Genomic DNA, 16,579 nt, shown 5'->3' on the forward strand with positions numbered 1-16,579 from the left:
CCCTCTCCCCCATCTCACTCCTCTCTCCCCCATCTCACGCCTCTCTCTCCCCCCATCTCACGCCTCTCTCTCCCCCCATCTCACGCCTCTCTCTCCCCCCCATCTCACGCCTCCTTCCCCCCATCTCACGCCTCTCTCCCCCATCTCACTACCCTCTTCCCCCATCTCACGCCTCTAATCCCCCAACTCACGCCTGCCTCTCCCCATCTCAAGCCCCTCTCCCCCCCATCTCACGCCCCTCTCCCCCAATCTCTCTCTCTCTCTCTCCATCACGCCTCTCTCTCCCTCACGCCACTTTCTCCCTCACGCCTCTTTCTCCCTCACGCCTCTTTCTCCCTCACGCCTCTTTCTCCCTCACGCCTCTTTCTCCCTCACGCCTCTTTCTCCCTCACGCCTCTCTCTCACGCGCTTTCCCTTGCCTCTCTCTCTCTCACGCCTCTCTCACACCTCTCTCTCTCTCACGCCTCTCACACCTCTCTCTCTCACGCCGCTCACAACTCTCTCTCTCTCACGCCTCTCACACCTCTCTCTCTCACGCCTCTCTCACACCTCTCTCTCTCACGCCTCTCTCTCACGCCTCTTTCTCCCTCCCACCTCTTTCTCCCTCTCGTGCCTCTCTCCCCCTCTTGCGTGCCCCTCTCCCCCTCTTGCATGCCCCTCTCCCCCTCTTGCGCGCCTCTCTCTCTCTCACGCCACTCTCTCTCATGCCACTCTCTCTCATGCCACTCTCTCTCACGCCTCTTTCTCCTTCACGCCTCTCTCCCCCAATCTCACGCCCCTCTTCCCCCATCTCACGCCCCTCTTCCCCCATCTCACGCCTCCCTCCCCCCATCTCAAGCCCCTCTCCCCCCCATCTCACGCCCCTCTCCCCCAATCTCTCTCTCTCTCTCACGCGCCTCTCTCCCTCACGCCTCTCTCTCCCTCACGCCTCTTTCTCCCTCACACCTCTTTCTCCCTCACACCTCTTTCTCCCTCACGCCTCTTTCTCCCTCACGCCTCTTCTCTCTCGCGCCTCTCTCTCTCACGCGCTTTCCCTCGCCTCTCTCTCACGCCTCTCTCTCTCTCTCTCACGCCTCTCACACCTCTCTCCCTCTCACGCCCCTCACCCCCATCTCATGCCCCTCACCCCCCATCCCACGCCTCTCTCTCCCCCGATCTCACGCCACTCTTCCCCCATCTCACGCCTCCCTCCCCCATCTCACACCCATCTCTCCCCCCATCTCACGCCCATCTCCCCCATCTCACGCCCCTCTCCCCCAATCTCTCTCTCTCACACACGCCTCTTTCTCCCTCACGCCTCTTTCTCCCTCACGCCTCTTTCTCCCTCTCCCTCTCCCTCGCGCCTCTCTCTCTCGCGCCTCTCTCGCGCGCCTCTGTCTCTCTCTCGCGCGCCTCTGTCTCTCTCTCGCGCGCCTCTGTCTCTCTCTCGCGCGCCTCTGTCTCTCTCTCTCGCGCGCCTCTGTCTCTCTCTCGCGCGCCTCTGTCTCTCTCTCGCGCGCCTCTGTCTCTCTCTCGCGCGCCTCTGTCTCTCTCTCGCGCGCCTCTGTCTCTCTCTCGCACGCCTCTGTCTCTCTCTCGCTCGCCCCTCTCTCGCTCTCTCGCACACGCTCTCCCTCGCCTCTCTCCCTCACGCACCTCTCTCCCCCTCGCGCGCCCCTCTCTCCCCCTCGCGCGCCCCTCTCACTCTCGAGCCCCGCTCTCGCTCGCCCCTCTCTCTCTCTAGCTCCCCCTCTCTATCTCTCTCTCTCTCGCCCCTCTCTCTCTCTAGCTCCCCCTCTCTATCTCTCTCTCTCTCGCTCGCCCCCCTCTCTCTCTCCCTCTCGCTGGCGCCTCTCTCCCTCTCTCGCCCCTCTCGCTCGCCCCTCTCTCTCGCTCTCCGCTCTCTCGCTCTCCCCTCTCTCTCGCTCTCCCCTCTCTCTCGCTCTCCCCTCTCTCTCGCTCTCTCGCTCTCCCCTCTCTCGCTCGCCTGCCTCTCTCGCTTGCCTGCCTGCCTCTCTCTCGCTCTCGCTCGCCCCTCTCTCTCTATCGCTCTCGCTCGCCCCTCTCTCTCTCTCGCCCCTCTCGCCCCTCTCTCTCTCGCTCGCCCCTCTCTCTCTCTCGCTCGCCCCTCTCTCTCTCTCGCTCTCGCTCTCCCCTCTCTCTCGCTCGCCCCTCTCTCTCTCGCTCTCGCTCGCCCCTCTCTCTCTCTCTCTCGCTCTCGCTCGCCCCTCTCTCTCTCGCTCTCGCTCGCCCCTCTCTCTCTCGCTCTCGCTCGCCCCTCTCTCTCTCGCTCTCGCTCGCCCCTCTCTCTCTCGCTCTCGCTCGCCCCTCTCTCTCTCGCTCTCGCTCGCCCCTCTCTCGCTCTCGCACGCCCCTCTCTCTCTCCCCCTCGCTCGCCCCTCTCTCGCTCTCGCTCGCCCCTCTCTCTCTCCCCTCTCTCTCTCGCTCGCCACTCTCTCTCGCGCTCACCCCTCTCTCTCTCGCTCGCCCCTCTCTCTCTCGTTCTCGCCCCTCTCTCTCTCGCCCCTCTCTCTCTCGCTCTCCCCTCTTTCTCTCTCTCTCGCTCAACCCTCTTTCTCTCTCTCTCGCTCACCCCTCTTTCTCTCGCTCGCCCCTCTTTCTCTCGCTCACCCCTCTCTCTCTCGCTCTCGCTCGCCCCTCTCTCTCTCGCTCTCGCTCGCCCCTCTCTCTCTCGCTCTCGCTCGCCCCTCTCTCTCTCGCTCTCGCTCGCCCCTCTCTCTCTCGCTCGCCCCTCTTTCTCTTTCTCGCCCCTCTCTCTCTCGCTCTCGCTCGCCCCTCTCTCTCTCGCTCTCGCTCGCCCCTCTCTCTCTCTCGCTCGCCCCTCTCTCTCTCTCGCTCGCCCCTCTCTCTCTCTCGCTCGCCCCTCTCTCTCTCGCTCGCATCTCTCTCTCTCGCTCGCCCCTCTCTCTCTCGCTCTCGCTCGCCCCTCTCTCTCTCTCGCTCGCCCCTCTCTCTCTCTCGCTCTCGCTCGCCCCTCTCTCTCTCGCTCTCGCTCGCCCCTCTCTCTCTCGCTCTCGCTCGCCCCTCTCTCTCTCTTGCTCGCCCCTCTCTCTCTCGCTCGCCCCTCTCTCTCTCTCGCTCTCGCTCGCATCTCTCTCTCTCGCTCGCCCCTCTCTCTCTCGCTCGCCCCTCTCTCTCTCTCGCTCTCGCTCGCCCCTCTCTCTCTCTCTCTCGCTCGCCCCTCTCTCTCTCTCGCTCGCCCCTCTCTCTCTCTCGCTCTCGCTCGCCCCTCTCTCTCTCTCGCTCTCCCTCGCCCCTCTCTCTCTCTCGCTCGCTCTCGCTCGCCCCTCTCTCTCTCTCGCTCGCTCTCGCTCGCCCCTCTCTCTCGCTCTCCCCTCTCTCTCGCGCTCTCGCTCGCCCCTCTCTCTCGCCCCCCTCTCTCGCTCTCTCGCTCGCCCCTCTCTCTCGCTCTCTCGCACGCGCTCTCCCTCTCTCGCACGCGCTCTCCCTCGCCTCTCTCGCTCTCCCGCGCCTCTCTTGCTCTCCCGCGCCTCTCTCGCTCTCCCGCGCCTCTCTCGCTCTCTCGCTCTCTCTCGCTCCTCTCTCTCTCTCGCTCGCCCCTCTCTCTCTCTCGCTCGACCCTCTCTCTCTCTCGCTCGACCCTCTCTCTCTGGCGCTCGCACCTCTCTCACGCGCTCGCACCTCTCTCGCGCTCGCACCTCTCTCGCGCTCGCACCTCTCTCTCTCTCGCGCTCGCACCTCTCTCTCTCTCTCTCTCGCTCGCCCCTCTCTCTCTCGCGCTCGCACCTCTCTCTCTCGCGCTCGCACCTCTCTCTCTCTCTCTCGCTCGCCCCTCTCTCGCTCTCCTTCGCCTATCTCGCTCTCCCTCGCGCTCTCTCGCTCGCCCCTCTCTCTCGCTCTCTCGCCTCTCTCGCGCTCTCTCTCTCTCGCTCGCCCCTCTCTCTCGCTCTCTCTCTCTCGCTCGCCCCTCTCTCTCGCTCACCCCTCTCTCTCGCTCACCCCTCTCTCTCGCTCGCCCCTCTCTCTCGCTCGCTCGCGCCTCTCTCTCTCTCGCGCCCCTCTCTCTCTCTCTCGCCTCTCTCTCTCGCCCCTCTCTCTCTCGCTCGCCCCTCTCTCTCGCTCGCCCCTCTCTCTCTCGCTCACCCCTCTCTCTCTCGCTCGCCCCTCTCTCTCTCGCTCGCCCCTCTCTCTCTCGCTCGCCCCTCTCTCTCTCGCTCGCCCCTCTCTCTCTCGCTCGCCCCTCTCTCTCTCGCTCGCCCCTCTCTCTCTCGCTCGCCCCTCTCTCTCTCGCTCCTCTCTCTCTCGCGCGCCTGCCTCTCTCTCTCGCGCCTCTCTCTCGCGCCTCTCTCTCTCTCGCCTCTCTCTCTCTCGCCTCTCTCTCTCTCTCTCTCGCCTCTCTCTCTCTCGCCTCTCTCTCTCTCTCTCGCCTCTCTCTCTCTCTCTCGACTCTCTCTCGCGCCTCTCTCTCTCGCCCCTCTCTCTCTCGCTCGCCCCTCTCTCTCTCGCTCACCCCTCTCTCTCTCGCTCACCCCTCTCTCTCGCTCGCCTCTCGCCTCTCTCGCGCCTCTCTCTCTCGCTCGCCCCTCTCTCTCTCGCTCGCCCCTCTCTCTCTCTCTCGCCCCTCTCTCTCTCTCTCGCCCCTCTCTCTCTCGCTCGCCCCTCTCTCTCTCGCTCGCCCCTCTCTCTCTCGCTCGCCCCTCTCTCTCTCGCGCGCCTGCCTCTCTCTCTCGCGCCTCTCTCTCTCGCGCCTCTCTCTCTCGCGCCTCTCTCTCTCGCGCCTCTCTCTCTCTCGCCTCTCTCTCTCTCGCCTCTCTCTCTCTCGCCTCTCTCTCTCGCCTCTCTCTCGACTCTCTCGACTCTCTCTCACGCCTCTCTCTCGCCTCTCTCCCTCTCTCACGCCTCTCTCCCTCTCTCACGCCTCTCTCCCTCTCTCACGCCTCTCTCCCGCCGCCTCTCTCCCTCTCTCGCCTCTCTCACGCCTCTCTCGCCTCTCTCACGCCTCTCTCCCTCTCTCACGCCTCTCTCCCTCTCTCACGCCTCTCTCCCCCTCTCACGCCTCTCTCCCCCTCTCACGCCTCTCTCCCTCTCTCACGCCTCTCTCCCTCTCTCACGCCTCTCTCCCTCTCTCACGCCTCTCTCCCTCTCTCACGCCTCTCTCCCTCTCTCACGCCTCTCTCACGCCTCTCTCCCTCTCTCACGCCTCTCTCCCTCTCTCACGCCTCTCTCCCTCTCTCACGCCTCTCTCCCTCTCACGCCTCTCTCCCTCTCTCACGCCTCTCTCCCCCTCTCACGCCTCTCTCCCTCTCACGCCTCTCTCCCTCTCACGCCTCTCTCTCTCTCTCTCACGCCTCTCTCTCTCTCTCTCACGCCTCTCTCTCTCTCTCTCTCACGCCTCTCTCTCTCACGCCTCTTTCTCTCTCACGCCTCTTTCTCTCTCACGCCTCTCTCTCTCTCACGCCTCTCTCTCTCTCACGCCTCTCTCTCTCTCACGCCTCTCTCTCTCTCACGCCTCTCTCTCTCTCTCACGCCTCTCTCTCTCACGCCTCTCTCTCTCACGCCTCTCTCTCACACGCCTCTCTCTCTCTCACGCCTCTCTCTCTCTCTCACGCCTCTCTCTCTCTCTCACGCCTCTCTCTCTCACGCCTCTCTCTCTCTCACGCCACTCTCTCTCTCACGCCTCTCTCTCTCTCTCACGCCTCTCTCTCTCTCTCGCCTCTCTCTCTCTCTCACGCCTCTCTCTCTCACGCCTCTCTCTCTCTCACGCCTCTCTCTCTCTCGCCTCTCTCTCTCTCGCCTCTCTCTCTCTCACATCTCTCTCACGCCTCTCTCTCTCTCGCCTCTCTCTCTCTCGCGCCTCTCTCTCTCTCTCGCGCCTCTCTCTCTCTCTCACGCCTCTCTCTCTCACGCCTCTCTCTCTCTCTCACCTCTCTCTCTCTCTCACCTCTCTCTCTCTCACCTCTCTCTCTCTCACGCCTCTCTCTCTCACGCCTCTCTCCCTCTCACGCCTCTCTCACGCCTCTCTCCCTCTCTCACGCCTCTCTCCCTCTCTCACGCCTCTCTCCCTCTCTCCCTCTCTCACGCCTCTCTCCCTCTCTCACGCCTCTCTCCCTCTCTCACGCCTCTCTCCCTCTCTCACGCCTCTCTCCCTCTCTCACGCCTCTCTCCCTCTCTCTCTCTCACGCCTCTCTCCCTCTCTCACGCCTCTCTCCCTCTCTCACGCCTCTCTCTCTCTCTCACGCCTCTCTCTCACGCCTCTCTCTCTCTCACGCCTCTCTCTCTCTCACGCCTCTCTCTCTCTCACGCCTCTCTCTCTCTCTCACGCCTCTCTCTCTCACGCCTCTCTCTCTCTCACGCCTCCCTCTCTCACGCCTCTCTCCCTCTCTCACGCCTCTCTCCCTCTCTCACGCCTCTCTCCCTCTCTCACGCCTCTCTCTCTCTCACGCCTCTCTCTCTCTCACGCCTCTCTCCCTCTCTCACGCCTCTCTCTCTCTCACGCCTCTCTCTCTCTCACGCCTCTCTCTCTCTCTCACGCCTCTCTCCCGCCTCTCTCTCTCTCACGCCTCTCTCACGCCTCTCTCTCTCTCTCTCACGCCTCTCTCTCTCTCACGCCTCTCTCTCTCACGCCTCTCTCTCTCACGCCTCTCTCTCTCACGCCTCTCTCTCTCACGCCTCTCTCTCTCTCACGCCTCTCTCTCTCTCACGCCTCTCTCTCTCTCACGCCTCTCTCTCTCTCACGCCTCTCTCTCTCTCATTGTATTGTGTGTAGCAGCTCCATCTTTAGACTTGGAGAATCATATTTTCAAAGCACAACCACGAACCCTTAGGGTAAACTCTAAGTGGTGTACTGCCTAAGTGTACACCACTTAGTTGTAGAGTGTACCTATTTTTATTTACCGGGCGAAACAATTCAATAAAAATCCTCCTCAGCCACGGATGAGTCTGTTAATTTGCTAATGAAGAGTCTCCATTTGCCCACATACTAACAACCACTTTGTAGTTTGGGAGTTTCTTGTCTCTTGGCTTTTCAATTACAATGTATAACTCCACCATGCAGAGAGGTATAATGATGTAAAGGAGTCTCGTTTCTAGGCTTTTCATTTATCTTGAATTGGATTATGAAGGAAAATAACGGACTTGTGTGTACTGTAGCTCTCTGTGTTTCTACTACCCGGCCATCCAATTGAAAAGGGCCTTGAAAAAGCACCTGTTCTATTCATCAAATGGGTCATGTTTTCACATGCAGATCACTGGGCTACCGTTCCGAAAACAACATTTACTCAGACTGATCCCAGGGTCAGAATGCTAAAACACAGGCCTCAGAAATAAAACTTCCGGATATATTCAATTGGACAGGGACATTGAAGAGGCGAGGTTGGATCTGTTTTGAAGCGCTTTACAGTACCGGCAGCATATTTGGATCATTTATTTGTATGATTTGTATTCATGCCGCTATTCTTACTAATGTCCTCCCTTTTTGGAATGCTAATAGCTTTGTGCACATTTGATTAGCCTCGGGTTCAGTGAATACCAAGGGACGTAGCATTTGGGCTATGTTTAGGAGTCTAACCCTGCCCGAGGCATCCGTGGAAGTCAGACATCTGTTTGTAGTCCGCTGGGTTCTCGTTCGATCCACTCCTTTCCTCTGATATTTCATACAGAACCGCTGCTGGATTCTAAGTCTGGAACTGCACCCCAAATGGCAACCTACTCCCTATATCGTGCACTACTTTTGACCAGGGCTCAAAGGGCTGTGGTTAAAAGTAGTGCACTTTTAAAGGAATAGGGTGCCATGTGGAACGCAAACCCCCAAAATGTGCATGCGGCGCGATGAGGCCTTCGTCCCGGCGACCTCCAACACATTGTAAATAGACGCATTAGGGGGAGACTACGGTGTCCGTGGCACAGGGCCTCACATGACTTACTTGGCCATCGCTTGCAATCCCTGCCCCTGTGTTTATTAGCAGAACCAATTACACCCGGCTTAATTGGCCTTTCTTCGAGAACCCTCTTCCTGTGTGGACAGTGTGTGGAGCGTAGAGAAGCCTCTTTCTCTTAATGAAAAGAGTTACGGCCACAGTAAGAAAAAGTTAAGTCTGTCAATGTCCCTCTCGCTCTCAATCCTGGTCTCTCTCCCTCTCTCCCTCGCTCTCTCCCCCTCGCTCTCTCCATCTCTCTTCCAGCCTCTCCCTACTTCACTCATAGCCCCCTTTTCGCTTGTCTCCCTCTCTGAGTCTTCCTGTTAATGAGAAGAACCAGGGACAGTGACGTGAAAATAAGGGGCAGACTGAATTCTGGGATGCCTGATCTTCCTTTAAATTCCCCGGTGACAACGAGGGACGACAGGCACATCGCTCATGCCTAATGTGCGTAATAAAGATGAATAACACTTTTGTAAAAAAAATATTTAAAAAATGAAATGCACCCACTTTCCAATAGTCACTCCCACAAGGGGCGAGACTGTGTCAAGCATTGTGCTGCTTTGCGTGTGAGAAAGTTAGGACTTTCTATAAACGGACTATGAGTTTGAGTCAGGAAATAGTGACACTATGGTAAAGGAGAAGATAAAGTGGTATCATCTCCATATCGATTTAAACAGAATGGCACTGAGCTGCAGTTAATAACCAAAACATCAGCCCACGGTTGACATTTATTGCACTCGAAAAAGATAAACGTTGCAACAACAAAAGAATCCACCTGATCTCTCTACCTCTACCCCACACTAGGTTTTTTTTTTTCAACCACCCGTTCTCCATCCAGAACCACAAAGTGCTGTTTGGTTAACGGGCATTTGCCAGTCTGGAGTGGATCATAAGTGTTATTGCTGGCATGCCTCGGGCTCCTGCGAGTTTCAGCGAGTGCATTTTGACATCTGATGCAATTCATAAACAGGGAGAGAGCTGCTACTGCTACTGGTACCTCTACAGTCCCAATAGCCGTCTCCTCTGTCTCGGAGATTCAATTACAGATTTATACACAGAAGGGGAATGAGAGAGACCCCCTCTGGGGCTAAAGAAAATGGAAGAATGGGGGGATAGGGTCATAATTGTGTAGTGGGTGTATCTGGCCACCGTTGTGAACTCGACGCAGTAGGTAGGACAGTACTCTAAGACCTCTGGTTGCAACAGTGGCGACTGCTATTCCCCTTTACCTGGAGCGAGTGGAAGACTTGACATTAATTGACCAATTACGTTCTTCTGAGCAGAGACAAAGGAAACCCGTGGAGCACAATGATCGTAGAGGATGGGTATATTCCCTTAGTCTCAGGGGTTTCCATTGTTGCAAAGTGAACAAGTGTGAATTGCCAAGCGTGAAGTGTGTGTGTGTGTGTGTGTGTGTGTGTGTGAGTGTGAGTCTATGAGTTGGTCCCATTGGGGGGCCCCCTTACCTTCTGGGTGATTACATTGACCCACGGGGACGTACAGTTGCTAAGGTTGGGCCCTTGAGGGTCCCAGTATCCTTCGGGCCCCATACACAGGTACATGGCCACGCCTGTGGAAGAAAACAAGACAGGGATTCATATCTGAAAAGCTATCGCTGCTAACGGTGAGACGCGTGCTTCTAAACAACTTTATTCTCGTCCTCGTACAATCTGTCGGTGTTTGTCTGTGTGAACATATACAGCGCGTCACTATTACTCATATCCGAATTAAACTACCACGTACCTTAAAACCAATTGCCCTTTAAAGTGGAACTGACAGCGTTTTAAACTACTTTGCAGACACGAAACAGACAAGCATAACATCAGTAAAAAAATGGATTGAATTCCCAGCTTGTGCTACAAAAGCAACTTTATAAGACGTTTAGAAAAGAGTTTCTGTTTGGAGATAATTACTATGACGTAGAGTGAGGCATTGTTGGCAGAATAGACGGGTGCCATTCAACGCGTGACTAATATAATTCAACAAGAAAATAACATTCTATTGGACACACACACATATTTAGGAGATGGCATTGCTGGTGTAGCGAAATGCTTGTGTTCCCAGCTCCAACAGTGCAGTAGTATCTAACAATTCACAACAATACACACACATGTAAAAGAATGGAATTAAGAAACATGTACACTACCATTCAAAAGTTTGGGCTCACTTAGAAATGTTCTTGTTTTTGAAAGAAAAGCACCCTTTTTCTCCATCAAATTAACATCAAATTGATCAGAAATACAGTGTAAATGACTATTGCAGCTGGAAACGGCAGATTTTTAATGGAATATCCACATAAGAGTACAGAGGCCCATTATCAGCAACCATCAATCCTATGTTCCAGTGCCACGTTGTGTTAACTAAACCAAGTTTATCATTTTAAAAGGCTCAATGTCAACAGTGAAGAGGCGACTCTGGGATGCTGACCTTCGAGGCAGAGTTGCAAAGAAAAAGCCATATCTCAGACTGGCCAATATAAAGAAAAGATTAAGATGGGCAAAACAACACAGACAGAGGAACTCTGCCTAGAAGGCCAGCACCCGGAGGCGCTTCTTCACTGTTGACATTGAGACTGGTGTTTTGCGGGTACTATTTAACGAAGCTGCCAGCTGAGGACTTGTGAGTCGTCTGTTTCTCAAACTAGACACTGTAATGTACTTGTCCTCTTGCTCAGTTGTGCACCGGGGCCTCCCACTCTTTCTATTCTGGTTAGTTTGCGCTGTTCTGTGAAGGGAAAAGAACAGCGTTGTACCAGATCTTCAATTTTCTTCAGCCTCCTGAGGTTGAAGAGGCGCTGTTGCACCTTCTTCAGCACACTGTCTGTGTGGGTGGACCCTTTCAGAACGTTAGTGATGTGTACGCCGAGGAACTTTAGCTTTCCACCTTCTCCACTGCAGTCCCGTCGATGTGGACAGGGGCGTGCTCCCTCCACAATCAGCCCCTTTGTTTTGTTGACATTGAGTGAGAGGTTATTTTCCTGGAACCACTCTCCCAGGGACCTCACCTCCTCCCTGTAGGCTGTCTTGTCATTGTTAGTAGTCCAACAAATATTGCCATCAGGTTGTAAATCACAGCTGGCCTGGTACATTGTTTGCTGCCTCCATTCGGGATGCACTGATTCAGTTTCAATGTTTCAGTTTCAATGACTCAATATTTTGGTCAAAAACGGACGAATGTAACTAAGGCTGGGAATGTCAATACAATCCCCCCCCCCCCCCCCCCATATATTGTTTTTCTGTGGCTACAGCTAGAGACGCAGGGGTCATCTGGTTAGCTTGCAAGAAATTACAGTAATTACTTTGCTAGCTAGCTATGCTGAGCTTGAACGACTCGTATCCACAGTTAGCATATCTCTGAGTTTTTTCAATCAAATGTATTTGGCATCGGTCAAATGTTCCAAATCAGTCGTCAAAACGTGGGTTGGGACAAGCATGCTTTGGCAGGCAAGATGCAGAAGGGCGAGCAGGCTACTATTCCCTATCCTTTTATCAGTGAAATGTTGATGGCCAATTATAAGCTGAGAAGGTTAATCTACTGTTCCCTCGTCAGATTTGAGCTCATCTCGCTCTGGCTAACAGTATTTTATCTTGTTGTTGATGATGTGCATAGGGAACAGAGAGAGAGATGCTTTCATGATCACATATTTGCAGAAATCCATTCAGGTGCATTTTGTGGCTTTTGGCGAAGGCGTTCTAATAATCTAAAGTCACGCTACTGCCTGTAAACACACAGTCCAGTTCAAAGTTCAATGTGTGTAGACTCCAGTCCTGGACAAGACAGATGTTTTTATGGGGTTTTATTCACTGCGGTGTCTAGCACAGCTGCTTTCCCCCTCTGTATTGCTATAGAATGTTCACCGATGCCTTCCTCTGTCATTCCCAAACATTCTACGAATGTATGAAAACGTGAAAATGACCATGTGTACGCGCTCACTCGTCAGAAAAATGTTTTAAAAAAGAAACTGTCACATTCTTCCTGGGGATGTATATGAACAGATTTGAATAAGATTTCATGTTTCTAAAATGCTGTCAGTTCCACTTTAATAATAACATACAACAAATAAATATAATTGGGATATGACAAAGGAATAGAATCTACTGGTTTCATCTCCGCATGTTAAATGAAGCCCTAATTGTTTTGTGGTAGCACTTCAGGGCCTACAGAGGTATCCTGGATCGTGTGTGTTTCTAGTAATTAAGAGTTGAAGCACCTCTTTATGTGTTAAACGGGTGAGACGGTTGAACTCTGTGCAAAAAATACACCAAACTGTGTTCCAATTAAATCAGATATCCTGGAGTTCGTTACGAAAGGTCAATTAAGGGTGCCTGAGGGAGAGGACTGCTACTGACGGGGATGTGGAGTGACGTGTGTGTGTGTGTGTGTGTCTTTTGGGCCACACAAGGCCAAAAATGGGACTGCGCCCCCACCAGAGCTTCTACTTACTCGGTGTATAAACTGGGATTGTGTCTTTATCATCTAATCAACGACACAATCAGCCAGCCTAAAACAGTACACAGCAGTGTTCCAAATGGCACCCTATTCCTTACATAGTGCACTACTTTTAACAAAGAATCCTATGGGACGGGATTAGGGTGCCATTCCCTTTAGGGTGCCATTCCCTCTATAGTAATGCACTATAAAGGGAATGGGGCGCCATTTGGGATGCATGTTATGGTAAAGGGATACAGAGAGAGAGGAAATTGGGTTCCAAATGTGGGCTATGGCGTTGATAGTGTTTATATTCAATCTGTGTATTTTTATAAACTATTAACTTCAGGACTCTGTCAAGGAAAAATGCCAGTCTTCGATTTGTACACGTTTATGGGCTAGAGGAGGAGGAGACAGACTGATAACATTAACTGATTTAAACTTTGACTGACACATCATTTCCTTCTAGTCCTTCTTGGACTGCATTACGTTTGATGGGTTTATCAGATAGACCTCCACCTGAGGGGAGGGGAGAGAGTATGGGAGAAAGGTGGAGTGAGGATGATTGATAGAGTGAGTGAGAAAAAAAAAGATGGAGAGAGAGGGGAGAGAGAAAATAATGGAGAGAGAGGTGGTAGGGATTTGAGGAACCTCAAAGCCGTCCACGCGTCGGCTAAGTGGTCTGAAGTGTGGTGGGCTTTAAAGATAGACACGCAGAGCGGTGGTGGTTGTGTGTCCCTCATCTTGCTGTACACCGGCCATCGTCGGGATGCTGTCGCCAGTTAAAAGAGGAGAAGGCGGCGAGAGACAAAACGGTCCCCACCTCTGGTTGTAACATTTCTGTGCTCGTATTCAAAAAATGTCTTAAGTGCTGATCTAGGATCAGGTACCCCCTTGTCCATACAAACTTATTCATTATGATCTAAACAGCAAAAATGACCCTATATCAGCACTTTGACTTTATGAGTATGGGACAAGTCACAATGCAAAACTTAAAATATATTGATACGGTTTCTAATGGCAACATTTACAATAATCTATTCCATCTGTCCTTGGTATCACGCTCTAATTTTGGTTTCACTGCATGACCAGAAGTATGTGGACACCTGCTCGTCAAACATCTCATTCTAAAATCATGGGCATTAGTATGGAGTTGGTCCCCCTTTGCTGCTATAACATCAGCCAATCTTTTAGGAAGGCTTTCCACTAGATGTTGGAACATTGCTGCTATAACAGCCTCCACTCTTCTGGGAAGGCTTTCCACTAGATGTTGGAATATTGCAGTAGGGACTTGCTTCCATTCAGCCACAAGAGCATTAGTGAGGTCGGGCACTTATGTTGGGCAATTAGGACTGGCTCACAGTCCGCGTTTCAATTCATCCCAAAGTTGTTCGATGGGGTTGAGGTCAGGGCTTTGTGGAGGCCAGTCAAGTTCTTCCAACCCGATCTTGACAAAGCATTTCTGTGTGGAACTCGCTTTGTGCATGGGGGCATCGTCACACAGGAAAGGGCTTTCCCCAAACTGTTGCCATAAAGTTGGAAGCACAGAACCGTCTAGAATGTCATAGTATGCTGGATCTTAATCTTAATATGTTGGTATCCATTCCTTTTGATCTGTGACAAAGGAGTAGAGAAAGAAACGAGTGAAGTGGCACCTCATGAACACAAAGTGCCTGGCCCTCGTTAAAGAGCACACACACACACAACTGTGTTTAGTGTTAATTAATTAGGCTAATTGTTTCCTGGGAGTGAGGAAGCGGAGGGGAGGATTCCGCCTCGTGGTTCCATATGTGTGGCTATCTTTAGCTCTCCTCTCTCAGCGAGTCTCTCATTAGGCGAGGGGGGAGGGGCGAATGCATACAAACAAAACAACAAACCTGTAAATAACATTCGGCCGTGTCAACCACCACACTTCAATATGCCGTACAGAGTTGGGAAAAGCAACACCAGAATGTGTTTGACGACAGATTTTGGTTGGAAAACTGAAGGGATTAGTTGAGTTCATTGTAAGACTTAAATTCAGAAATTCAGGTCCTGTGAGAAAGTTTTGACTTAATGGTTAAGCTCATCCTTTTCCGATCAGCTCCATTCCCGAGGGAGGCCAATTCAGGAGCGGAGGATTCTGGTTCGTCTGAGGGCCATGGCTGTCAGTGGTCATCATTATGTACAGTTTCTATATTTTCTCGTGTTCTTCTTCTACCTTGTTTTTATTTCTCCTGCTTTTTTTTTCTACCTTGTGTTATTTTTAGCACTACATTGGTATTGATTACTGCATTGTTGGGTTTGGAGCTTGCGAGAACGGCATTTTGCTGCACGCGACACTGAAACTTGAAACTTGTTGGTTCGATTCCTGCAGTGATCACTAATCTATTTTTTGTGATACTTCAGACATTCCGCACATGTACTACGTAGTGCTTTAAGACATCGCTTGAACTCACACCAACATATGTTACACATACAGACATTTAAACCAACATATTTGTTGCTGGTAAGGAAATGTATCACGGACAGCGATTAGCTACATTTGGCTATTACCACAGTGAAGGCCTTTGGTTGACATACATTTACCAGGGCCCAGTGAATGTTCAATTTCAGACGCACGGGAGCCACAGACTTATGTAGAACAAGCCCATTACCTATTGTTCCAGTCGGGCATGGTTGCCTCGCCACCAGTCCCTGTCTCATCTTGGGCCAGGACACGTCCGACATGATCATGGGATTACAGTAGTCAACGCTGACGTTGGGGAGCTTGGAGGACGGGGACGTCCTTGTGTTTCCCCCTGGGATATTGCCGTCCGCTGGCGGAATTAGTGGCGGCAGGGTAGTCGAGGTGGGTCGCGGTCGCTGGGCAACGGGGGTCGTTGCAGAAACCCTGGTGGTCGTAGTGGTACTGGTGGTTGATGTGGTCGTCGTGGAAACCGTCGTCGGTCGAGTTGTAGTCCGTGTTGTCGTGGTATCCATAAATACAATCACAGATGAAGACGATTCTGTATTAGGAGGGAAGAAAGAGTAAAATAAAAAGCCCCGTCTCTCCTGTAGAATTAAGTGAGAAATAACATAGCATTCTAAATGGAATAAGGATAGAGGGATAGCGAAAGAGAGAAAAAAATAGATTTCAGTCACAGTTAATTTATCTCAAGAGGCAAATTTATTTCAGGCCTGGTTGCAAAAATAGGTGTTCCATTTTTCCACCACCCCCCGTCCCGTCGGTTTAAGAGGCGATAGTTCAAACTGGATCAATTGGATCTGGCAGGTGTGGCTTGGATATGTAGGCTAGTTTTCTGCCGAGGAGCTGGCAGACTCCTGCAGCTAGGCAAAGACACACAGGCATCCATTTCCAGCTATGGTTTGTTTGTGTGCGTGTGTGTGTGTGTGTGTGTGCACCAAGTCAATAACAATATTGGAGCTGTATGAAATTCTGGGTGTGGAGGAAGACAATGGTGACGTATAGGACATTGTTTTTCTTTGTCTCCCCACGGATACACATTTATTTATCTTTTACTTAACTAGGCATGTCAGTTAAGATCCAATTCTTATTTACAATGACGGCCTACCCCGGTCAAACCCTAACTCGGACGAATCTGGGAAAATTGTGCACCTCCCTATGGGACTCCCAATCACGTCCAGTTGTGATACAGCCTGGAATTGAACCAGGGTCTGTAGTGACGCCTCTAGCGCTGAGATGCAGTGCCTTAGACCGCTGCGCCACTCGGGGGCCTCCTGATTCTCTCTTATCTTGTTTCCCTGAGGTCTTGAGGAAAGCGCTTACACACACACACACACACACACACACACACACACACACACAATAAGGGCCCAAAATGTATTTAGCAATGAGCATCTTATGAATGTGTGGTCTAGGCTCAGACGCAAAGAAGCCGGGGCCAAGACAGATAGGTCAGGGCTCATAACACTCCAGCAAACAGTGGGAGAGTGAGTGGGCAGGCAAATCAATGAGACAACACACGCACACAAAGTGGAGGGGGGGGGATTCTATAATGGAAAAACAGTCCACTCTCTAACGCCGCAGTGGCCATTATCTTTTCTCTTAGTGGAAGCCAGGATAATTGGAGGTGGGACCATAGTGGAACTTAGCTCTCTAGAGAATGGAGGTTAGTTCCCTTAGCCACTGTGACGCAGCAATCCATTCCAAATGCAATCATGAAACAGACGTTTGGTTTTCTAATAGTTACCTGCAGCATAAGTGACAAGTGTGGTGGATGATAATTCCACTTTTAACATAAATGTGGATAATGCAGGATTCAAGTAAT

At 52.4% G+C, this 16,579-nt stretch overlaps 1 protein-coding gene across 13 annotated transcripts in view; it reads right to left on the reverse strand.

The window, feature by feature from the left end:
- The window catches only part of LOC110531730 (adhesion G protein-coupled receptor L3), a 341,603-nt gene that overhangs the window by 99,043 nt on the left and 225,981 nt on the right, over positions 1–16,579 (reverse strand). For all 13 annotated transcript variants that reach the window (XM_021615077.2, XM_021615078.2, XM_021615075.2 and 10 more), the window contains 2 exons: positions 14,945–15,295; positions 9,347–9,450 (listed from right to left, as the gene is read on the reverse strand). In XM_021615077.2, coding sequence (XP_021470752.2) covers positions 9,347–9,450; positions 14,945–15,295 — 455 coding nt within the window. The remainder of the gene's footprint in view (positions 1–9,346; positions 9,451–14,944; positions 15,296–16,579) is intronic.

Source organism: Oncorhynchus mykiss, chromosome 9 (assembly GCF_013265735.2).
Source record: "Oncorhynchus mykiss isolate Arlee chromosome 9, USDA_OmykA_1.1, whole genome shotgun sequence".
Classification (NCBI taxonomy): Eukaryota; Metazoa; Chordata; class Actinopteri; order Salmoniformes; family Salmonidae; genus Oncorhynchus; species Oncorhynchus mykiss.